The sequence below is a fragment of the Neopsephotus bourkii genome, unplaced genomic scaffold (genome assembly GCF_033783945.1).
Source record: "Neopsephotus bourkii isolate Nb327-2 ecotype Australia unplaced genomic scaffold, CSIRO-AGI_Nbou_v1 NB_1508, whole genome shotgun sequence".
In the NCBI taxonomy this organism is placed as follows: domain Eukaryota; kingdom Metazoa; phylum Chordata; class Aves; order Psittaciformes; family Psittacidae; genus Neopsephotus; species Neopsephotus bourkii.
Genome location: NW_026901984.1, coordinates 339,642 through 366,066, shown reverse-complemented (window position 1 = coordinate 366,066; position 26,425 = coordinate 339,642). Strand labels below are relative to the sequence as shown.

General features: G+C 36.6%; 1 protein-coding gene across 2 annotated transcripts in view; it reads right to left on the bottom strand.

Annotated features, from left to right (window-relative positions):
* Nucleotides 1-26,425, bottom strand: part of GALNT1 (polypeptide N-acetylgalactosaminyltransferase 1) — an 84,726-nt gene that overhangs the window by 10,315 nt on the left and 47,986 nt on the right. The window contains exons 1-6 of one of the 2 annotated variants that reach the window (XM_061369583.1): nucleotides 21,220-21,302; nucleotides 13,872-14,038; nucleotides 7,885-8,092; nucleotides 6,120-6,290; nucleotides 4,645-4,762; nucleotides 3,533-3,713 (exon numbers count right to left, since the gene is read on the bottom strand). In XM_061369583.1, coding sequence (XP_061225567.1) covers nucleotides 3,533-3,713; nucleotides 4,645-4,762; nucleotides 6,120-6,290; nucleotides 7,885-8,092; nucleotides 13,872-13,914 — 721 coding nt within the window. In that variant the 5' untranslated portion in view covers nucleotides 13,915-14,038; nucleotides 21,220-21,302. Of the gene's footprint in view, nucleotides 1-3,532; nucleotides 3,714-4,644; nucleotides 4,763-6,119; nucleotides 6,291-7,884; nucleotides 8,093-13,871; nucleotides 14,039-21,219; nucleotides 21,303-26,425 lie in introns of those variants that run through there. The other variant, XM_061369582.1, reaches the window with a different exon arrangement.

The following is a 26,425-nucleotide window of genomic DNA, read 5'->3' as shown; positions in this document are numbered from 1 at the left end:
TACGCACACTTCATCTTTAGATTAAGGATACCAACAAATTCTACAACTGTCCGTTTTATCATTCATTACTAGTTAGAAGGTCAGCGGGAGGTAGCTGTGGTATGCCAGACTAATGCTTTGCAGATGCTGCTGCAGAAAGGGGCAGCTTCCTTCTCAGCCTCAGACTCCTGTCCTGCACACAGGTGCTAACATAACCAGTAGAGAGCCAGCCCACAGAACAAGCAATCCTGACAAGTTCAGCAAGTCAAAGCAGTTGACATAGATGAACAATCAAATGACTAAGGGGAGGTGAATCCCTGTCACCCACCGTGAAAAGCAAGGTACTCTGCCCTCACAGCAAGCTGTTACACTGACATCATCAACTCACAAAATCTCACCATGGACAATCTAGTCCTAGTATTTCAGACTGGAGAAAGTAGTGAAAGGCCAGCACGAGAAACAATGAAGTGGCAAAGTCCACTGAACAGAATGACTGGAGGCAGGAATCAGACTATTCACCTGCACGTGCTGGATATGTTTTCTGAAAGCCTAAGAGGAAATGGTCTGGGAAACAGCTCCCTGCTGTAACGCATGACTGTGAGGAAAACTGTTGGCTAATGAGAAAAGACTACAGCTAGTGCCATTACTGCCGTGGAGAATAGCTGTTTCATGCAATGAGATAGGCTTGATTTTGGCTGAGGAACAGCTGCTGCAACACTTTCCTGCACAACCTCCATCTGTAGCTAACCACTTTAAGCAGAGAGATGGCTTCTAAAATGCATGAAAGCTTAAAACAGACAAGTAACAATTTCTGCTAGGCTGTATTTACTAAAGAAAAAAGGATTACAGGCTTACTTTTCAAGAGGGCAGCTTTCCATTTAACTACATTACATCAATAGTAAAAAGTCTCTTGAGTTCCTATCATTCTAGCAGTAAGCCTTTTGGTGTTTTTTTTTTTTTTTTTCACAGACAACACAGATTACATGAAGTGGGAAAGCTACCTGAGAATCTCAGGTTTGCTTTTTTGGACCAGTCCCTCTGTGACTCAGTCTCAGGGGAGCAGAAGAGAAAGGATATAAAAGAGGAAAAAAAATTCTTGTTAGCTAGGCTCAATGATGCCTGTCAGTATATTACCTCCTCCAAAATCCAATTTTCTCATACATGCCATCTAACAAGAAAAAACCTGGGTGCACAGAGGCCTGGCTTTTTTCCTTGTTCATCTGCACCCTTTCTTGCAAACAAGCATCAGCTTAAAAATCTTCACCTTGCTCCTTGCAAGAACTTGTGACACTGTCACAGTAATACTGAAAGTACACACTGTACTAGCAAAGAGTTTCACAGACTGCATACTGTACTATGCCAGAGGATCACTACACCATCCTTCTGCAAGAACTAAACATTTACATTTTTATATTAGAAGGATATCTGGAAAAGCAGAGTATGGGTGTATGAGCTAATGTAGCAGAGATTCCCTGAGTTCTTATTGGCCAGAAAGACTGAAATTTATACTGATGTTATTTTGCTGTGAAAAGTTTAAGATCAGGGTCTGCAAGGCTCTGGTAAGACTGGATATACTAGAATACCAGCAGCAAGGTGTTTGTGAACTTCTCAAAATAGTAGTCCTTTCTAGTTAATACCTACTGGCTTTCACAACTTAAATGGATCTGGGGAGAGGCATAAACAGCATTGAGTACATTTATCTGTTTGTTCTCCGAACAACATCAGAAAGAGCGATCCACACTACTAGACAGTCTCTTCACAGCCCAGGAAACAAATCAACTTCAGAATAACCCAACTTATTCAGGTATTATATGATCCTGTGCTTCAAACACTAGGAAATTCTAGTATCTTCATTGCAGTGTCAATATGGATATTGGTACACAAATGAGACTGTGTGCCAGCCGGCAGGCGCAGATGCTCTGAGAGAAGCTTGGCAAGCACACATCCCTATCCAACACTCATTCAAGCTATTAGCATACAAACTATGCAGACAAGCGTCTTTTGAAAGAAAAGAAAATATACAGTGCAGTTATAGATAATTGCTGAAGTTACTTTCACTATTTCAGAAATCTTACCATATTCTATTTTAAATTAAATTCCTTTTCTCCAACAAGAGAAACCATACATATACCACTATACTGCCAAGCTGTGAAATAAAGTTTCATCAAAATAACAATCCTACAAAATTCAGTGTAACTCTCTGTAGCTTACACTTGCCACATGAAATGGAATGACTATACAGATTATATATAAAGTAACAAAGCCTGATCATGGTGTTCATTAATTTATATTTGTTTTTAAGAATTAGATTATTTTTATAGTTAGGCATTCCAGCTACTCAGTACAGTTTAGAATCTACCTTGACATGGATGTATAAAACCAATCTTAACCAAAAATGACTGTCTGTTTATATACAACTTTCCTGAATATCTGTGTCATGTTTGAATTTATAATGCTTCATTAATAACAACACAGAGCAGTAATCATAAGCTGTTAGCTTCTGATTTCACCTACAAGGCTTTGACTAGTAGCAAGAAAGTTTTTAGTAAAAAACACCCAAACTTACAGTCTTGAGCAATGTGTTCTCCTAAGACAAAAAAACCCACCATAAATCCACTCAGTCACTTGTCCTCATAAGTATCCTTAAAATCTGTAATCTAAAATTTGACACTGTTCAGACTCATGCTGCATTGTATTACAGCTTTTAAATTTCAATACTACTGCAGCTTTAATAGGCAAGTCAAAAGGAAATACTAGTTTTAAAGATGTCTTTGGAAAAGCAGACATGGCATACAGAACTACCACTTGGTATTTAAGGTCAAATGTCTCTAATGCCTCAAGTATTTAAAAAGGATGTCTGATGCCACTCAGAGGTTGTCTCTCTTGTCTTTTTAAAAGCGACAACAAAAACGTCCTGTAGTGGAAAGTAATAATTCAGTGTCCCCCAAGGTTCCTTTCTTTTCCTGATGGTTTTTGTTTTTTTCTTTCTCCCAGAAAGTTTGAGTTCATCAGAAATTCAGTTGCGTATTTTACATCCTCTTGTTTACTTAACACCAATTTTAAGAAACATAATAATACCATCATAGTCAAATATATTGGCAACTTGCCCCTATACTCTGAATAGTGAAGTGCAAACTCCACCGAGTCAAATGGTGTTAACTTCTGCTACTCCTGGTACAGCATTTCACTTCTGATCTATTCAACCTGGAATGCCTACAACACACAAGTCAAAGGCTGAATTCTGACACATGAAATATATTAGGATGGCTAGTTTTTAGCACTATGATTCAGCTCTTTGATGTTCCACTGAGCTTTAATTCTATTGCATAGGAAGCTCATTCATAAGTTATGCACATGTTAAAAAACAAGACTACTTCAGGGCATATTTTCTGGCTAGCAAAATTATTTTTCAATTAAGACCTTCCTTTCTGTACATCTTACTTGAGCTTTGTCTGATAGACTTCAAAGCAGTAACACTTACTCATGTTCCTTCCCAGCAGTAATAACACTAAAATTCTTAATAGGTGTTTCTCATAAGCAAAGACCTGCTCACCTGGGGAAATGATGTAAAAAAAGTTTTTGAACTCATCCATCCAGACTTCTGCGAGCCGCCTGTTATTTTTGTTGATTATCTGCCCTGTACCTCCTGGAAACGTGTACGGCGTTGCTTTCCTGAACACGTGCCCGACGTGTGAGCAAGTTACAATTTCCAAAGTGCCACCACACTGCCAGATCTGAAAGTGACAGAACAATTACTGCATAGATTCAAGTTCTTACAGTTTAAAAATGTTAATCACTTGCTTCTGCTCAAGTTGAAGAAACAACATTAGTTGAGGTCTAGAACAAATACATACTGCACGGGAGAGGAACATATGCCTGCTTCCTGCTCAAGAGATAAAAATGCTCATAAGCCTGAGTAAGGTCACATAAGAAACAGTACATCAGGCCTCACAGCAGTAATGCGCCAGCAAGAGACTACTTCAGATAACTGGGCAAGCTGACAGCAAAGGAAAATGCTCACATGAATCACAGGAAGTAACAGGTGGTTACTGTTTCTGTCCAGAAGCATCCATTATAAAATAGAATCTCCATGTAAAAAAAACACATACACTTCCCAAGTAGTTTCTGAAATTTTATTTTGGACCTCTAAACACGACAGATTCAGAAAGCTGAACTACTTCAGAGGTATCCACCTACACACTCTGAACAGATAAGTAAAACAAAAGGAAATAGGAAGTTTGGTAGGAACAAAAGTGAGAACAACTCTGGCTAAGCGCACATCCAAATGGACCATGCAATCATTCAGTTAGGAAACAGCAAGGAGAGTTGGTAAAGAAGCACACATTTCACTGACATATTAAACCATGCACTGATGGTATCACCCCTAACTTATGCTCCCCCATTAGCTTTTCTAACAACTCCTTTTAACACACATACATTCATTCTTCAGAATGAGCACCCCAGTATTTTGATCTCTGAGAACTATTTACCATGCACTTTTCACTGACAAATAGAGTCTTTGTGTATCACCACTGGGGGAACTTGACAGGAAGTGAAGTGCTAACTGCAACAGGAGAGGACACTGATGCAGGCAGCAGATAAGATATTTTTGCAGAATCAAGATGCACTCTCCTGAGTAACAAAACACTGAAGAGTTTTACCTACCCTGAAAGAAATTTCTAAGTTTTCTCCACCCCAAATATCCATTCCAGCATCATATGTTCCAATTTCCTGAAAGTAATCTCTGTCTATTGAAAAAAGACCTCCTGCCATTGTAGGTGTCCTGGGATGGGGAGAAAGAAGACAAAAAAAAAAAAGTGTCAGTCGCTAAAAACAAATATATTTCACACTTTCATGACAAAATAGCTTTTTATTTCTCAAGATCCCAACACATTCCTTCTCATTGGCTTCCATCCAAATTCAGTTACCATTAATGTACTCCCTAGCTCAAAATTTTCCAGAGATGGAACCAGTTAGTGACAGTTCTCCTTATTTTCTCAGTTTAAATTGGAGTCCACATAGGGAAACAGCCCATAGAAAAGCTGCTGCCATTCCTGAGAAAGACTTCTGTCTCCAATGGTGATCACTTAAAAAAAAACAAAAAAACAAAACCACAAACAGTTTCTTACAGGAAATCTATACTTCTGGCAAATGCTCGTGAAAGTTATGGGGTCCATGAAGTGGCCTGCTTGCTTTCACTACTACTGCCTTGTACAAGAAAATTAGACAGTCAGGGTTACATCTAGATTTTCTTTACAAATTCCTTAGTGGTATGAAAAATAAAACTGTGTTGGTTTCCCCTGTGCTGGGTTTCTCCAAGATTTCTGTCTTTTTTTGGTCAACAGTTACATACTAGCCTATGTATGAGGCTAACAATACAACTCTGTAGTTCAAGTATACGAGTTATTTACACTTTTAGCATAAATTATTTTCTACTACTAGCCATTTTCCTGAAACACTTTGGGCTTTTTCTGAAAGACACCTAGAACACAAGCTAGGTCACAACCTAACTAAAAATTTCTGTTGCTTCCTTCCCCCAAAAAGGAAATCAGGGTGCATGTGTGTCACAATTTGCCATATAGTGAGAAGACATCTTGATTTCTTAAATGAAAATCAAATAAAAACTAGTAAAGGCCATATCCTCAACTTTACGGTAAGTAAAGTTTGTCCACTTTTCAGAAGTGGCCAGTAAGGCCAGAAAATATAAGTCTGCAATTGTTAAAAAGTACACATTACACACAAATTCTCTTTCTTACTACCTTTGTCATAACATCTAAGTATAATTTCACCTCCCACCCATGCACTTTGAAGACGCTAAGTTTATATATGTATGCATACACGCAAATACACAAACATACCATAAATGGATGCATTTTTTCAAAACACTGTTTACTTTGTTAGAAAAGAAATTTCAATAAAAGCCCATGCATAGTATAAAAAAAACTAGTTAAAAGATAGCAATTCAGTGCTATCAAAAGTTACCAACAACCAAGCCATGTAAAAGAACTTTTATGCTGTTCCTTTGATCAGTCAATAATGATGCTACAACACAATTCATTAAGTACTTACAAGATGAACCTAGAAAGGATACGAGCAAACACAAGGTAAACATTATAACCCATTTAATAATTTCTCATTACCTAACAGGGAGAGTTCGGTCTCCTTTCCGTCGATCCATCTCTCTCTGAGGAACAGGATACCAACGAAAGTTCAGCTTCCAGTTGAATCCACCATAGGTCATGTCAGAACCTGCCATGTATTCGAAGGTGTCATCGCTAATTACATCAATGATCGGACACACTACTGTCCTCCTAGGAAAAGGAAAGAACCAAAACCTATTCATTAAAGTGTCCAGAAAGGTGGGGCTTTTGTTGCTTTGGTTTGTTTGGGTTTTGTTTTTAACATATACAGTTTAAATTTTATAATGCCATCTCTTTAACAACAGTACTCAACAGATCATTGCCATGAAACATAGTCTAATTCTGTCTTGCTAAGTAGAGTTAATTAATCTAAAGGAAAATGTGTTTTCCTAATAACATTTTGGCAATACTAGCTCTTTTTTAAAATATTTGTATTATTACCATAAATAAATATTCATCCCTTTGCAGATGGAAAAATTGATCACAGCTCTCAGAGCTACACAGTGATTGTACAGAAAAGGAGGTCTTCTGTTTCTAGTTAAGTAGTCAAAGTAACTTACATGTTTTGAAATTAAAACTTGGTCATTAGCTCTGGGAAAGTATTCTTATATGCTTTCAGGACTAAGAAATTTTAGGCATTACTAACAAAGTAGAACTACTGCAACAAGTTTGACAGGAAGAGGCTTTTTTGTCCACTGTCCTGATGTCACTAAGACACAAACTCACAGAAACTAATTCTAATCATCATAAAAACACTTATGTAACCCATCCTCAAGCAGGTTTCCTCTCATGGAAAGCTCAGTAAAAAGATTCAGTGATTGCAACTAAATTTAAAGGACTTATTTAGTTGAGCCATTTGCACAAATTGTAAAAATTTATGTACTGTAGTCTCTAAGAAAGTCTATTAATGATAACTTAAAGGTTAGTATTATGTCTCAGCACAATGCTGAACAAAGATTCTTTATTAACAGCTTTTTCATTGCGTAATGCTATATTATATAATGTTTCATTTTAAAGTGATTTTTATCTACAACCATAAGAACAAAATAGAGATCTGTGACACCATACTTAATATCTAGTCTACTTAGTATGCTGTTTACTAACAGATGTTAGTTAGGCAACTACAGGGTTACTGTTTAGATATATGAATATTTTATAAAGCAGACCATTCTTTAATTTTCTTTTTCCCCCCTCAACACAATTTCCATCACACTGTTGTGGATAGAAGTTGTGAGTATTGACTTATGATAGAAACCTAAAGCTATGATACTGCAGTAGATCAGTATGATTCTAGTAAGTATTCTAACTGTAGAAAATATACGCCAGTAGAGATTTCCACAATACAAATACGTTACACAATAGTCAAATAAGAACCTGAAAACAGTAAACCTGACAGTTCTTGCCAACAGTGTTGGTGTTACATGAGATCAGGGCTCCATTTCTTCCTCAATAATATCTTCCCAAATTCATGAAGGAATGAGTAGGGCTGCAGATTGAAGACCTCAAATGCCATTGCTTTCTCAACTACATTCATGCTTACATCTTCCATTGTGCAACACATTATCCCACGCATCCCAACGTAAGTTTCATTTTAAACCAAGTTTTACTTCTTAAAAGTTGTTCTGAATTAACCTTTTACCTTTACACCAATGAGAATTTATCCAGCTGTTCAGAAAGCAGATATTGCTTGTAGGCTGTATTGTAATCCTTAGAACATTTCTTAATAACTGAGAAAACCAACATGGACCAAGAACGGGATAATTACCTGTCAGCTTTGATCCTTGCCAGCAGAGGCTCAAGCCAGCCTACTGTACATTCACAATGAGCATCTAAGAAGGTGATGACCTGGCCTTTAGAAGCAGCAGCCCCCTTTAATCTGGCTCTAATCAATCCAGAACGCTGTTCCATTCGAATCACATGAACAGGTACTTTTAGTTTTTTCACATAATTCTCCAATGGTCTTTTCAAGAAGTCTGCAAAGAATGATCAAAATCATGAAAACTGTCAGTCACATAGTTCAGCAAGACTTTTTTCTTCCCTTTTTTTTTTTTTAATAAGAAGAGAATTAAAGAGATGTTGCCTCATTTCTTTTCTATCCTTTTCCTACTTTCTTACTTTCTCAGCTAGTTTCATCTGATGCTTACTCTACACTTTACAACATGTCCTTCCACATCTCCATGTGTTTCACTTGCTAGAGCAAGAAGTTCTTCCTCCTGTTCATGTCTTCATTATGGAAAACACAAAAATGAAGAGAGTGTAGAATGTTTACACAGAAAGCAGAGGGAATAGGCAAGTTTTTATTCTGGAGTAGATGCGACTCTTACTTTCAAAGACATATGCGTAAGTGCTCTTGGTCAAAACACTACCAAGAAAATACAGAAAATTATCTAACTAGCTGAACATAACAAACTGCCTCCCTCAGGAACGTAACTTACAGTTAATTTCTTCGCAAGCACTTTAAAACATGATCAAGTTAATTTTTCAGTTGTTTTCTCTAGCTAATATTTTTTCTGCTAAATTATCACTGCAACATCTCAAAACATAAGTAAGGACAAAATCATCTACACATAAATGACTAACACCAGCAAGCCTCAGATTAGCTAAAGAACAAATTATTCAAAATAGAACACCCATAACCAACTACCATATGCCTAGAGACTTAAAATTACTTGCATTACAAAGAGTTATTAGACTATGACGGATGATGCCAAAGGATGACTGAAGAATTAAGGGAGAATGCAGTTGACAGTCACAAAAACAAAATTCTGCAATAACTTGCAGATTTCAATTCTTTAAAAAAAAAAAAAAAGGCAAAACAGTCTTATAACACATCTATGGAATATATTAGATTATACGCTCAAAGCACATGGGAGTTGTACTACAACAGTGCGAAGCCTCTAGCAGGATTTAGCATAAGATAGTAGAACTCATACAAGAATAAACTGGGCAGGGGGAGAAGGAGGGGCAGAGGAGGGGAGAAGAAGCACCACATGAACTCTTAATGGCTGTTTTGCAAATCTCAAGAGGCAGACCTGACCTAGGGGTGATTACCATTCCTTAGCACTGCTTCAGATGAATGAGCTCTAATTGCCTCTTCATTTCTTCTTTTGTGCATTTTTGGACTGTCACTAAACCCCACAGAAATAAGTTATGACATCTTGAAAGCTGAACTGTGCTAAAAGAGCCTAAGCAGTTGATAGATCTTAAATATTTGTCCCCAGAGAAACTCAAAACAAGTAAATTCTTATTCTGCATATTAACAGAGACTGAAATGAATAAATGTTTATTAGTACAAACCAAGTGTACATGTCGGAGCATTTTGTAGGCCTTTTGAAATTGAGCACAGAGATCATTTGGCTGACTGACTATGTAGCAAATATAATCTCACCTCTTACAGGGTGGCTTTCCAAAGCCACTAATTTAAAGGAACTAGTACTATGGTAAATTTTATTGTTTTAATAAGCTTTCAGGATATACACGAATAAAACAGTGAAGCACCCCTCTCTATGCTAGCCATCTCATGAGCAAGTCACACAGATCAGTATGTTTCTCTGCACATTTCAGGTATAGTACTGACAAGTTTTTAAAGTAGTTTTAGCTGCTTTGAGCTGAGAGAATATGGGCTGGGACATGGTTCTTGAATGCACAATTAACTGTAAAATTCTGCCAGGAGGAAGAGAGAAAGAAAGATTTCAATAGTACAACTGCAGCAGTCAAGAACTAGCATAAAGCAGAAAGTTACACTTTTCCAGCAAAATAAAAAGGTAAAGCTTGATATCTCATCCCTACAAAAGCATGGAAAAAATAACAGGCATCAAGATTTCTGATGTTCCTCTACTACCAGCAGTCAGGATTCAATGCTCAAATCTAAGCAGGATATTTTCTCTCCAGAGCACTGTCTCTTAGAGTGACACACATCCCTCACAGACTGCTCCCTTAGTTTAAGTAGCAACAGTCTATAGAGATTTGGACTAGTTGCACATCCAGGAACTAGTAATAATTTCTTCTAAGGCAACACTTTTTCTTTAAAAGAAAGCATGCAGTATGTTTTGGCCTACCAGTAATGCCAGAATCAAGCTGCAGAGATTATTTTCTAGACAAACCTACCGGTTCCTGTGTATACTACATTCTGTATTAAAAACAGTAAATAAAAAGAATAAAAAGTTTGATGCATTACAGAATCAGTTGTTTACAAGTGACCTAGAACAATTGCCAAGTAAATTTTTAGCATTGCCTCATACTCTTCCAACAGAGTAAGCTTTGATAGTACTTACCAAAAAAAAAAAAAACACCAAAAAACAAAACACCAAAAAACACCAAAAAAACCCAAACAAAAAACCACCAAGGAAAAAAACCCCACCACCCTTCCTCCCCCAAATGCTTCTACTTGGAAACAATAATAATTTTATGTATTTTCAGAGGTATACTTTTTGTTTCACTTGTTCTGGATATTCCTTTCAAGCTTTTTTCTGTATCAAAAGGGTGCATAATTTTACCTAAGACTATGGACAGTTTAAAGAGCATCCTCTGTGTCAGTAACAGAACTAAGAAAGCCAAAAAACCAGATGTATTCAGTCCAAGTCAACTAAGTGCTTAAGTTGAAAAACATCTTGCTAATTCTGAGTCACATTTATATGAATATAAATGGAAAACTAAGTTTCAAACAATGCCTTTTTATGAAACAACAATAAAACACAGATTTATCACATGCAACTATACAAACACAGTTTTAAGTATGAATGTTTTATAAGACATTACTGTCAGCAATTTCGTTTGCTACATTGCCCTGATCTGTATCTATGTAACCAACTGCTATGAGTGCATTCTAGCCTAATGTAATCTGCCTACCATGCTTGGCCATTCACTGTTGACCTAGTTTTAAGTACTGACTAATCCTGATTTCTCCCATTACTTTTTTTTTTTCTAAATAGTTACCAAAGATCAATACTTAAAACCATATAATTCTGATCAGTAACTAGAGAACAGGGTTACAGATAGGTCTTGTTTCCCCAAAGTTTTTCTTTTCGGTGAAAATAATTGGGTGATATTATGCAAATTCATTCTTCTAAGAGCATGACACTAGCAGGTACAAAGTGTGCTTCAGGCAAACTGAATGCTTACTTTATTCCAATTAAATTGCCTCTGATGCTAGAATTCAAAATACACTATCCAGACTTAACATTTTCTTTTTCTGGGAAAGTCTGCTGGTTTAGCTCAACACAAACAGAATGCTTAAGTAGCATATGCTAAACCCTTCAAATTTTGAGGCATCATACCCTTGCATTCTGTTTAACGCAAAAGCATGCATGCAAAATAACAAGTTTTTATAAAACAAAATAAACCAAACCCTTTCAGTAACTGCTGAAAATAACTAGGAATAAAAGATGCCTGAGTGATCTGAAATGAAGATCACAGATTTCAAAACTGTATGTTGGAAGTGGTTCAATAACAACATGGAAAAAAGTCTGAAATGTTATATTTTTCAGCCTGGAATTAAGTTCCCTTGCTTTTATTACCTAGCCTAAACCCAGAAAAGTTATCTAGAGAAAGCCACAGGCTTTTTTAACTGGACTGTAATTCTGTGATTCATAATGACAACACAGCTACTGCTATGTTAAAATGGCTTTTTTCTAAAACAGAAATTGAAAGGCAAAGATATTAATACTATGCCTACATTATTTTAATATTAGTTTGCTTTATTTATAGGTCATACTGAAATCTGACCTGTCACAATTAATCATTAGCACTGATCTGAATTACTTCCAATGACTGTTTTAACAGATGAAACAGAGCATACTTGCGAAAACCTTTGTCTTCCTAGCAAGTCTGTACACAAAATATATTACCTCTTTTCCATTAAGGAAGCATATACTTGCACAATAACCTAGTATATGCATTCAGAATCCAAATATCAGGATCCATTAAAAAGAGGATTGTTCCTTGGGAACAACTCCAAGAGAAGTCAGCAGTTTCACATACATCAGACCCAAAGAAATATGGATATTTTACGTAAGGGTTGCAAAAGGACAAAAAATTGAGGGGTGTCATTAAAACTTCCCCACAAGTGAAAACAAGGAAAATTTGAACTTGTGCCTTTCTAAAACCAAAAATTAATCACATCTCTCATCTAATCTGGGACATTTTTATGTAGTAGCCTTTTGCACAGGTGTTCCTCCTCTGCTGCCAAAGCGTAACTGTATTTAAGGCCTCTGACCCTTCTTCCAAATTGCACTGAAACTGGCTGAAGCAGAGTTAGAATCAGGTAAGAAAGTGAAAACAAGCGAGGGTGCCACAGAGGGAAGGAACACAGACGGATAAAAGTGCAAACACAACCTGAGTGCATGAGCTACGCTTCCTTAGGAAAACAGGTTGGTCAGAGCACCATTAGTTGATATAATCTTTCTTTAGTCCACTCAGCTGCTCCCCAGTCAGCTACACTCTATACCTACATATTTTGTAATAAGCAAGTTAATATGTTAAGGCATCATACACACAAACAATCTGAAGAAACTCATTATGCTAACAGGTTAAACAAAGGGCAAAAATCCACTCTAAAGTTCTTCAAATATTGTAATGCTTACTAACCACTATAAAACCTCCTGTTAACCACTGCAGTCCACGTTATCATGATGCTACTTAGACCATACAGTCTGAAATCCACCTTCCCTCTTCATACATACATCTTGTTTGGACATATCTTGTTTGGACAACAGTCAGCCATCTTATCCTGAAGTTGGGATTACCATAAGCAGCAGAATACGGATTTTGTATCACTGGTAGCATCAGGAACATGTGTCAGCATGCTTGGTGCAAAACCCTTCCATGACTAAATCATGGGAATTCCTGCTGATACAGATAATAGCCTATAAATAGTGGCTGCCAAGACTTTTTTTCTAGTGCCCTACTAGCTATTAGTCCTAGTAGAAAACTTTCAATGTAGAAATACAAAATAGGAGGGTGATTCAATATAAAAAGATAGAAACGTTATAAACGAAAAAGACGTAATACCCTCTCATCTCCATTTAAAACACAAGAAAAAAAAACCCCTCTCAATTTATATTTTATACCCCATACCACTGAGGAAGATTAAGCCAGGAACAAGCCAAATACCAACTGTTAACCAAAATGAAATATCACATATTGTCCAGAATATTATTTTTATTTCTACTATATTGTAACTTATAAACAATATGGAAAGAGTAAAATCTGAATAAAGTTATTTTAAGAAAATAACCAGCTTTAAGTCTCACCTGTTTCATGCTGCAGCATAGAGTTTTCATTCAGAGTGGAAGCTCTTACAGCACAGAAACTGAACTTCAGCTTCCCATGAACTGAATAACCAAAATGAATTCCTCTGAAGAGCAACTTTAATGGTGGCAGTGATAGTAAATTTGGATGCGTGTGACAGTCACCTTTGCTAGTATTCACCAGGTGATTCAAGTGTTAAACACCCTCAAAAACTTTAGGAATGTGTTAAAATTCTAAACATGAAATATGAAACCTGTGACAGCATAAAGCCTCTAGCAAACACAAATTCTATACTGTCAACAGAAAAGTAAACAGACAATCTTACACTAGACTTCAGTGGAGAATGACCCACCTGTTTTTCACAATGGGCGCTACTCACTCGACCTTCCCTTGCCTCTGCTACTGTGTTTTGCCGAGGAAAGCTAAGCCTGTAGAAAGTTGATCTCCTTTTTTTTTTTTGTAAGTATAAAGAGCAGCAAGCTACAGCACTGGCATTATCATTACCTCTTTCACTGGCATCATCGACGAGGACGATCTCTTCCAGCATGTGTCGTGGTGACCTGTTTATCACACTATGGACAGTTCGTAGAAGTGTGCTCCAAGCCTCATTGTGAAAAACAATGACGACACTTGTTGTGGGAAGGTTGTCTGCGTACACCTTTGTTTTACACCTACGAACAGGAATAAGGTCATTTGTAAAGGATCATCCATTCATCATCCATTTGTAAAGGTCAGGCCTTCAGTCAAAACTGCAATTTTGAAGTTTATTTCTGAGTATCAATACTAACATTCACGATACATCAGCTGTATAAAAAATATGACAAAGGAGCAAATGGTGCACCATTTTATACTTTTACCTAAAACACACCCTTATGTACACTTATGTATACATCTATGTATTCCATCATACCACTAAAAAAGGAGAACCTCGATTTAATAACCAGTACTAAGAGACATCCACACTGCTAAGACACAGAGATAACATTATGCGTCTCCACTACCCCTATATTGTGAAGAGTAGTATGTCCAGACAGACTAACCCAAGCCCCTAATTTAGGCTTGCATTCCCTTAAAGTGCACGGGTGAAGTCATAGTACTGTAACGGGTAGGGGGAGAATGGAGAGAAAGACACAAGAAATGGCAACCAAACTAGGAAGTAAATGCAATAAGAAGTCTATAATGAACAAGACCAAATAATAAGAGGAAGGAATCCTGGGCCCAGCTGATGTTTGGAAAAAAGCAAGACCTGTGATACTGGTGAGTTAAGTGTATTTCATAATTTAATGTGTTTATATTACACAAATATGGCTTTTTTCCTACTTATTGTATACATGGTAGAAGTACCACATAAAGGCTCACTAAGTTAAAAGAGAATTACATACATTCCAAGGATAGCACAAAAAAGCCATAGGTTTAGCTCTCCTAACAGCAGATGCAAGATACATGCTCCAAGGAATCCCACATGCAGCCAACATTTTAAACTCCATACTACTATTTTAAAACAAGTTATATTTTCAGCATCTCCTAAAAAAATCAATATGCTGTACATAAAGTACTCTTAACAATTCTGGAAATACAATTCTGCTCTAAAAAATAACCCTGCAAATTGAAGTGTTCTCTGCACAGATCTGTTCCTCCTGCACATTCAGAATCACACACAGAGACTTACATAAGGTTTGATGGTACAAATCCTTTAAAAATCAAAGATAAGAGATGTATGCAGATCATAAACACAAGGAAAAAAATGGAGAGGAAAAACAAATACACCAAATGGACCTTCATTAAAAATGTTTTTATTAGATCCCAAATTCATGAGTTGATTCACTGTCCTGTAACCTGATCTACATATTATTAAAATACAGTAATAAGTATTTATGACTATCACCTTAACAGCAGTGCTGAGGGCTTCAGAAGTATATAGTATGTATCCTCTACCCTAAACATATAAAAACTATGCTGAAAGAACAGCCTGCCAATACAGGATTATGGTGTCAGCATCTAATCCCATCCAAACCAGTGACACCAGAAATGTCAGCCAAAACTGGGCTCCCAATAGGAATATTTCATTTGCTGGATAACTTGGTTAGCCAGAGCTCTTTGAAGTGAGAGCAGCTCTCATAGCAGTCATTTCAGCTCTGAGATGGAGACAAAAGCTCAGTGTGCACAGAGAGTTCAGAAAAGATCCGTAAATCCAGATAAAAATGAAAAAATATCTGAAAGACCATCTGTGGCATCATTTTTCATTTCCGAGAACTGATGCTGTAGGATCAGGCACTACCCGTCTTCAATATTATACTTATTATGCATTTATGGCCAAATATAATTAATCGCTGCACTGATCATGAAAACTTTGGGAAATACCATAAAATCCTTAGTGAAAGCAGCCATATATCCCTAAGTTTTCCAATTTAATTCACGCGTAAAAAAAAAAATTGCAAAGCATGCCAGCTGAAGAAGTTATTTCTGTGGTATCATTTGAAATATATTTCAATATTTATATATTTATATAAATATAATTTACATAAATTAATATATATAATGACTATATTTAATATTTATATAAATTAATATAAAAATTTGTAAAATAAATGTATATTTATATAAATATACTTTATATAATAAAAATAAAATATTTTAAAAGATGCTATGAATTTCAGATGAAATATTAAATCATAAGACAAATAATCTTTCCCCCATATTTGTCACTTGTTCAGCCTATTTTGCTACTTTAAAAACAGATTCTTAATGTTTTATTCCTTCTGCTGTACTGCTCCCTAGACTAGAAGTGTCTGATTGCAGACCTTCTGCTACAGTAGGAACACCAATCCACCCATTGCTCCTGTACTTCTTGGCAGAGTATTTGTAAAAAACCTGAGAGGAGCCTGCAAGCAGTTCTCTGAAAAGCAGTAACAATGTGTCATTCACCAAGAATATCTTGCTGAGGCAGCCACAGGATCTGCTATTGTAATATGAAATCTCTCATCTCCAGCCTTGCCTTTTTTTCCACAGTCTTACAGAAGATTTTATTTGAGCTCAAATCAATGAACTGGTATAATAAAAGCTAGCCAAGTGATCAGGGACTACACCAAGCTTATAAACTATTACACCGTCCTAAGTATAAATATATCAAAACATTTAAGACCCATCTTTGAAGGGGAACTTTTTAGTACTAAGAGGCAGGCTTACAGGTATCTTTTGGGATGCCAAAAAGGCATTCCCACTGCCCTGTCCTGCAGAAGGTGAACATCCTCCTTTCCTTAAGAGGAAAGTCTATCCTCAACCCCACAGGTCAACCCTTTCTGGGGTAACAATTTAAGAACCATCCCAGAATGGCTTGTTTAGCAATATGTAAAAGGCTGCCATGCGTAACACAAGGGTATTCCATAATAAAACTGGCTTGAAATTTTTGAATGCTATTCTTAAAGGGTTTGGTGTGAAGTTATTCTGGAAAGATCCACTGACACAAGCAGAATAAAGGAAAGAATAGTATGACACCTGATTTTTCATATTCCTTTCACCTGCCTTTCTATAAATACCTTTTAGCTATATACTCCATTTTTAATGTTGAAAACACTGACACACTCCTTCCCCCCAAGAATGTATTGCTGTCGAATATCAGACAAATAAAATAGAACAGTTGATGCCTATAATTAGGGTATTAACTTTCTATATAAACCACATTTTATCCTTACTAATATATAAATTAAGAAATCTTTTTTGTCTTTCATTTGAAAACAAATTACTCCAGAAAGGGATTACTACAGAATTTAAAATAACGTATTATTTTCAACTGTTATGCAACATTAGTAGCAGAATATAACTGTGAGTGGTATGACACATAGTGTATGAATTAAGGACAATTTGAATTTTAATTAACAACTAATATATTATGTTCCCTTTGTTGGATCCTGCCTCAAACAGTTTCAAAATTGAGTGCATAATATTAGGAAGGCATACCATCCCCAGGAATTTAATGAAGACTCCAAACAGCAGCTGAGAATGTCTACTTCACGTGGAACGCATCATTCTTTCCTTCATCTACAGCATTCACGATGCAAACTCTTGGCTAATGTGACTCCATATATTATTTAAACTGTGGAAACTCCCCAGAAATGTCAGACTTTTAAAACACAAGCAGAGACTTACTGCCCTATTACCTACAGGCACAGGAAACTAATATGCCAGATTGTTAAAATATGATCAAGACAAAACGCCTAATTAGTCTACATTTCTTCATGTACACATTCCAATGCTTAAAACAGCAGTGTTCTTTATTTCATAACAAGTTTCTGTCTCATGCACTGAAATCCCCACCTTCAGCTGCATTAGCCTTGTATTCTTCCCTAATTTCTGATTTCTTGCTTTCATGTAACTAGGAAATAAAATGGAAAATTACTTAGGAAATGAAGTTATCCAGATTTTTAATGCCCAATCAAAATCAAATGTCAGAAAAACAAGTTTAGAAGCTAGACTTTTAGAAGTTGCTTTAGTAAGGAGTTACAGAACTATAAAGACATAACTCTGCCCTGACCTCTCTAAAAAAGTCATACACGTTCTTCACAGAATTTCACCTTTTTCCAATTTTACATCATGCATTCAGAATTCTTTAGGCTCAGTTCTTTAGAACTACATAATTACTCTGAGGTCCATATCTCCCCAAGGGCACAAGGCAGTGCAAGATGTCCAAATCCTTCACGACTTAAATTCAAATTTAATGGACTAAAAGCAAAGGAAGGAGAACAGATCCTAGCATGTATAACATTGCTAAAGAAGAACAGTGACAGCACAATAAACTTAAGTTGTCCCTAACACCCTGTAGCTTGATTTCAAGGGTTTAAATCCACAAAAGTTTTTAAGATGGAAGTCTAAATAATCAACTATGGGTTGTATTATACTTCTCTGTTATTGTGATTTTTTAATGAAGGTGTTAATTGAATCTTATATAGAAGCTCTGCATGTTTTAGATAGGGGGATATTAAAAAAAAAATTAATCTCAAAAGAGAACTGTATTCAGAAGGTTACACATAGCCACTTGGAAAGTACCTGATGCTACTTCAAATGCACTTGAAGAACTTCTGAATAAGCTGCTTTCCTACTTTCTCTTTCAACACAGGGTACAAATAGTCCACAGAAGACATTATGAAAATAACCAGAAGAGACAGCAAGTAATTCAATTCTGTCCAAATAAAATTAAGCCATTAATCTCAGGAGTTTAATTGCTGCTTCAGCACAATCTTGCATGGAATGAAGACAACTCTTCATTTTGCACTTCTTGCACCACCACAACCATATAATCTCAACCCCTCTCCACATCTAGCAGAACTGGATGCCTCTCTCTCCTCTGATACCAGTGAAGGAATAAGAAAAATGTACTTTACCACTGTGGGGACAGAAGTAATCTACCAGGTGATCTTACAAGATCCTTCATTTGAATTCCTCAGAAGGTGAAATTCTTCTGATACCTATCTGCTCTGCTCAGCGCCTGACTGGGAGATCGACAAGGCTTACTCACTCTACCCATCAGCATCCCAGACACAGAAACGCCAGGGACTCAGGACACCACCCTTCACTATCCTAACACCACCTTTTTTAGTTTGCTGTTGGAACTTTCACAAGCACTTCAAATTTACCTTAAAAAAATGCAACTGTGCAGCCATCTTAATATATAACAGTACCTGCCTGGCTTTCTATTGATACTGTGAAATTGCATTCATAAATCAATTTACTTAGAAATTATTCCTAAAACCATAGATTGAATACTATATGTGTAATATTCTCAAATCTCAGAAGACAAAATATTTACGATGTTAGCAGTGATCTGTCTGCACACCCTTCAAAGTCATGCTAAATAATTTCTGAAAGTAACATAATACAATGGGATTTAATATCCCAACAGCTACTAAATGTTTTTGTTTCATAGGCTAAAGAACCATGCCCCCCCAAAAAACCTTAAACAGGGTAGAGGTCTTGTAGGAAATTAAATCATTCACTGCCATAGTGTTTATGCAGTGTGATACAACTGAGAAAAACCTCATTCACAGAGGCAATAAAAAATCCAAACAACAAAGCAAAAAAGGTATTTTTTAATAAATATTTTGTCGTAATTATATTCTGTACTAAACACAAAATTTCTAAGTCCTACAGGGCAGATCTCTACCCCTTCCGATGCTGCCAACAGGTTATTCTCCACAAAGGAACAATGAGAGCACAAGTTAACATTGAAATATTCTTTCTTTTTGTTGTTTCTAAACATAGTTTTCAAAACAAAGCCTCTTATGCTTACCCTAATCACAAAAACGAATAGAGACGTACTAAGTGAGCCATCACTTGCTGTACATGATACCAACTTTACTCCCAGATTCCACCAGCCTTTCATAGGTTCAAGGCATGACCAACAATTTACAAGGACTCAAAAACATTGACAGCAGTAAACCACCTATGCAATTCTTGTTTACTAGCCCAGTGCACACAGCTCTGAGAACTGTGATAAAGGACAGAGGTGGAACACAAGTAAAAGTGTCTCCTGTGCACTAAGCAGCTCAGTTGGGAAAACCCAGTAGGGCTTAGAGTTCATATGTGCAGTAGGATAATGAAGTGCTGATACATTTTTGAAAGCTATACTAGCAACAGACTGGGGCAAGAAGGGAAGCGTATTTAGTCATTTTACAAATTTACTACAATCTTTTATCTTGCATACTACAAACAAGTTATAAATAAACTGCATCCCAGAACAAATTTGCAAAATTTGACAAAGGAATAGTCCAAGTCTAGCTGAAAATCAGGTTAGAGTTGAAAATTTCAGCAAATACTGTACAGTATAGACCCTGTATTAAATCTGTTTAATATTACTGACACAGTACAAACAGTATACTCTTGAGTGTTCAAATATATTTGAGTCTCTGGGAAGTAAGCATCAGTATCCTTAGATCTTGAAAATACACATTTATTTTCTACTGAGGTTGCCAAAATGAATGCCAGATCAATAGAGAAGAAAAGCGGAAAATCTGAACGCCTCTCAGGCTTTAATTACTGATATCTGATGAATATCACCATAGCACCATAAAATGTCAGTAATCCATTGTTTACCTGTCCACTTATTGTAAGTTACAGCCTGCAATAAACTTTATGTAACAAAGCTGGGGCACAGCTATGTCTAATACAAAACCTCCTCTCTACTTAAGTCACGGATGAAAACAGTTTAGAAATAAGATGCCTTAAGCTGTACAAACTGACCTACATTTCCCTCAGATGATAAAGCCCTGTAGCAGGGGTGACAGAGAAAGTGTCAAAACACTACAGCAAGAACCACCAGCACTCAAGTGGTGTGTTTCTGACTTAAATTTTTCCTGTTTATAAGCAGCAGCCTCATGATATCATTATGAACAAGACTGTCAATAAATCTGCTCCCAGTATAAAATTTAAGAAAACCCCAGCTCCCAAATTGAAGACAATCAAGATGAATAAAGATCTCATTTTCACACAGAAGCAACACAGCTAGAAGGGCTAAAAGCAATACTTCTGAGAAAGATGGAATCGCTGACTGTCATAACATGCCAAACCACTTTTCACTACATAGACTGCATGCAACCACAGTTCTAACTTGTGGCTGCACAAAGAGAAAGCACTGCAGATAAAGCTACAACAAAACTTCATGCTACCCCTGAAACTGCTTCTTCCAATCAAACCAGAACAATCTGGCTTACAAAGAGGTCTTCATTTCTGTAATTCATATCACAACTCCAATTAATCTTTCTGAACAGGTGACTTGAATGCAGGCAAATCCCTTATTCTTACTTAAGCATTTCCATCCAGCCTGCTTAATGTCTGCCTTGAATAGTATTACATAATTTACCTGACATCAAGAGTATGAAATTTTCCTTTCTTCTGATCTCAAACATTTGGATATAAGAAAGGTCGCATTATCTCATGAGTCAAGTAGAAATCTTCTTTAGATCCTGGAAACAAAACCCAAAATGGTCCTTAAAACCATTGTGGTTACAGAATTCAAGCAGAATTTCACAAAAATCATTAGCCGCAATTACTATTTTCCTTATCCTGAAAGCAATCACAGGAAAGCGTCTCTTGACAGAAGCAAACACAATTCTGTCTTCAAAGACTGAAATTGAACCCTAAGTTCCCTAGCCAAATTATTCTCCATATTTGACCTATCAATTTGAATATAGTTCTGGATATGGCTGCTTATCCAAAACAGAAGACACTCGTAACTAAGAATGAGATTGCCAATTGTTTGTGTATATATGCGCATACATACATATATGTATGCATATACAGGTGTATATATATATATAAATATATACATCTTTATATATAAAGAAGCAAGCTGAATTTTTATACTGACTTCCTCCTCACCTTCTAAATTTTCCAGGAAAAAGACTTATAGGTAATTTCTTCCAGGCTACTCATTAAGACGACATGAACAAGAACACTTCCAAGTGTTGATGCTACAGTGGGCCAGTAGCAAGCTATAAGCACCAAAAAAGCCAGATGAAAAAATACTTCTGCTTGAAAGAATTGCAGTCTTTAATACCTCACATGCTTTCAGATTTCCAGCGTGACATTGCTGAACGTTACAATACCCATCAGATCAGAAGATTTCTTTTAGAGATGCCAGGTTAATGAACAGCCAGGATTTCTAGCTTGTAACTAAACACTGAATAAACTTCTGAAGTCTTCCACCTATGTTGCCAACTTTACTCTTTTTTATTACCTCTTACATCAGTATGACCTGCCCTAAATGAATACCAGAAGTTCACACAGCATACCACAATTTATGGAGATATTTAAACCTCCACAACCTTATGGGTAATTTAAGACACACTTTCTGCGTGTACACACAGAACTTTCAATACAAAATTTTTTGTAACAAAGTGTCTTGTTGCTCCCCTCCCAGCTCTCCCATCTTCCTCCTAATCCAGTGGAACTGTGGGCTACTGCCAAAAGCAATAATCCCACTTTTCACCATTACAGTTTTGTCCCATCCCCTTCTTTGCACCAGCTCTGGTAATTATACAGCTGCTGGGTGTGTATTGCTTCAGTTTGCTGATTCAACAGAATATACTTCTTTCCCCTTTTTGATGTGCAATCCTCCATCCCATCAGTGAACGTGAAGGCCACACAAACATGAGATCAGTATCAACAGAAGCAGTGAGAAGACTTCTTTTAGCTGAAGTTCACATTTACACCAGATTATATATATATATGAGTATATGAATGTATCCCTTCGCTATTCTCCTGAATAGTTAGAAGCAAAAAGAGCACACCTTCACTAGCCTCACACAGAAACAAATACTTCATGGACTGCCATTTAAAGCCCCAGCATCACACATGAGTTCCAAGAGCATCCTCTTGCATGTGTGCCTTTACTGTTTTTCTCTGAATAGGTTTACTCAAACTGTTTTCCTCACGCAGGGATTATGCAAATGTTGTGAATGCATCATACTATGATTCAACTGTAATATCTTAAAGTATACAGCAAATCAATTTGTTCTGAGAAGTTAAAAATACCAATTCCAGTGTATTCTCACATGCATATTTCAGACTGAAAATCAACAATACCTTTTTAAGCACAGGTATGAGAGCCACACTGCAGTCCCATAAGTGAAAAGCATTATTTTGCGTCATACAATTATAGTGCCTAAATCTAAATAAGGTTCTTTGAAAGCAAAGCCATAACAGAATTAGTCACTGAAGAACTTTTTCAGAAAGGAGACCACCATAACTGCAACAAATTCCACAACATTCATTTAAATTAGACTTAGAAGAATGGCTTTTAACCCAGAAAAATAATTGCCCACTTCCTCAGGATTGTGAAACCAAACTTGGCAACAGGAACTGAGCACGGTAGTTTAAGTCAGCAAAAAAGCCTTCACCAGTAACTTAAACCGAGCACATTAGTGTACTAGTGAAATACTAAGCTCTCAGAGGTCTGCATTTTATTTTTCTATTAAGTAGCTGAAGTAACAGTTTGTATGAATTTAGACCCAGTTCACAAATACGTAGGGCCATCTGGCTAAAAGCTTTGATTATACCCTATCACTATCTATACCTCTTAACTCTGGCAAAATTATACCAACTAAGGAACAAAATAAAAGGAAGATTTTTATGGTCTAGATTTTTAAGTTTTAGAGAATCTATAGCGTTGGAAAACAGGTTATTAAGGTATCCCAAAACGGGTTATTAAGGTATTCTGTGATCCCAAAGCTATCCACACACCTCCTTGCTGCAGGTATGCTTGGGGAAGCCCATCCCTTTCCAGGAAATCACAATCTGCAAAATATGACACTCTTAGCTCCAGTGAGAACCAAAGCTGACATGAACTACACTGTTCTGTCCCAGCTATGACTCTCTTTGTTTCCAGCCTCGACCACTTGTGCCTGGAAGAGAATAGCATTTTAAGATGCTCTTTTCTAACGTAAAGAAGTCAGAATTGGGTTTAAACTTTCACACCAGGGACCCAAATGTCCCATTAATGTTTTATATATTCCACAAATTATTAAATAATGAATGCAGCCTGGAAAGCACTGCCTTAGAGCATAGTACTCATTCTTTATTTTGCAAAGCAGCTTCCAAGTCACCTCAAACACCATGAGAGCAAAACCAAGTCCTATGACACATATAAATTACATGCACTTAACGAACCACTTTCTGGCCTGAATACTGGCCTAAGACAGGCAGGCACAGCTGAACACCTATTTTAGTCATTCACACCTATTTTATTCACTGCCTCCCTCATCTCCAGCAAAAATAAAGGCAACACTCTAGTGCTCCCAATCACCCATCTTTTACTCTTTGCTGTCATGTCAAGCCCACAGCTGCATACTTTCCTGGCAACTGTGATTCAACTCCCACTTTGATGACTGATTCACAAACCAGAATAAGACATGCTTACAAAAATTATTCTACTAACAACTTTAAAACCAACCTGTTATCCCCAGCTGCTTGCTCCTACGCAAAGGCATCCCTCCAGAGGTTGTGGCCCTGTCAGTTATTAGTTACATTAACATGCCCCAGTCCAGATTTAGAGAAGTATCCAAGCTAAAAAATTATTTCTGCTGTAGCTTTTTCTGTTAAGCAAATCATTCAATTGAGATAAAGAAAAGAATAAGTGGAATAATATTCCTGCTTACAGACACAAAATGGCTAGCAATTCAGGCATATGTCAATGATTTTAAATGCATGTATGTGCCTCGGTAATTTTGTGCCAAATAATAAAAATAAATATAAACCTGTTAATACCACTGGGGCATGGCTCAGCAGAACACAGATTTCAGCTTCTGTAGAAGTCTTGCACTGAGAAGTTCCCTGAGCTGGAGAAGTGCCTAGAAGTTATTAAAACAACTCACATTTTTGTTCTTCTAGCAAGGAAACAAAATTTCTTGGCCAAAACATAAACATGATGCCTGGAGTGTGTCATCTATAGAGATTAATCTATGAGCACCTGAGGACCAAGCAGGTGCTTGCCTTGGCACAGGTGACAGGGAGGGTTGACAGAATTAGAAATTAATGCAAAGGATAATGCAGACTACTTCAAGATCTGATGTCCAGCTGCCAGGTTATGCCATCCCCATTAAATACATATGGCAAATTGGTCCTGGCACACCTAATTCCAGCAGCTTTTCAACAATTAACCATTAGGCAAAGATTTAAAGACTTCTGTATTTCAGAAGAACTGACATGCCACAGAATTGTAAGACTTGAAATCTTCCCCCCCCCCCCCATTAAAGGAAGCAACCCACAAAACCTATGAAGAAAATAATTACAGGGTTGAACAGCTAAGTGTGCCTTCGAACATATCCCTCTTTCTCAAAACTATGACTGAAAGTGCTACTTGCAGCTGTGCTATAAGCACAGAAATGTGGTTAGGGATGATTAGAAACTACCCATTCTCCTCCACAAACTATTTCCATATTAGCATGAATATTAGTACAGATAGAACAGGTTATAACAGAAGCAAATCCACTAACACAGCAGAAAGTGTTTCTAACCATGTGATTATTTTGGGTAACGAGATAAATACTTTCATAAGACATACATGAGTATATTTATAGTTTTCACAATTCTGAAAATGGCTACAGTGCTCCTGAAAAGTAACATTAATCCACACATACAGATCAAGATACCCATGCATTTTAAACACAGCACTGTTCTCAAATTTGCTGGGGAGATGTTAACACACTCCCCAGCTTCTTCATTGGCATGACCTGACAGAGTACATATTGAAAAGATGAAAAAAGGAGTATCTTTTTGGAGACCATATCTCTCTCAAAATCTACTAAAAATGTACACAGCAACTAAATGTTAGACTTCTTGACAGCTATTTAGAAAAACAGGAAATCCAACTCCCTGTGATGTAACCTAAAATTCTATTCTAAGATTCCACTTTCATGCACATAGCATAGTCACAGTATTTGTGTTGATACAAAGGAAAAAAATGCAACATTACTAAACTTACAATGTATCTTTTACTGTGAAACACTGCAAAGCACAGCCAAGCGTGCAACACAAAGGATTACAATTTTAAACCAAAGTTCAGCTATAGTAATTTAATTTGTCTACAAAAGCTTGAGTGATGCTTTGGTAATAATTTGTAACAGTTTATAACAATTTATCTTCCATTTTTTTGTCACTTTGAAGTCTAGACTTCACAAAGCTCATCATTAATTCAGCTTGTTATCTACACAAATTTACTTTCTTTTGTTTGTACTTACACTATAAAAATGATGAACATATGCATACAAGTTTTCCAGTATGAATACTAATTAACAGGTGATGTTATCTAGTTTCTTCCATACTTGAGGGTCATAAAAAAACAAATTACTCATGTTTACCTATCAAATAACCACTGTTGTAACTAGTATTTCCCAAAAGGTTTGTTTATTCTTTCCATTTAGCTCTTCCAGAAAAAACATATAGAAATGACCCCAATTAGCATCCCATCTTTGACAAAAAGTCTCCAATGAAATTCGTAATTTTCTCCACAGCTAAAGCAAGTTGAGAATGCTAACTACAAATTCTTAACCAGTGGAAGTTACCACTTT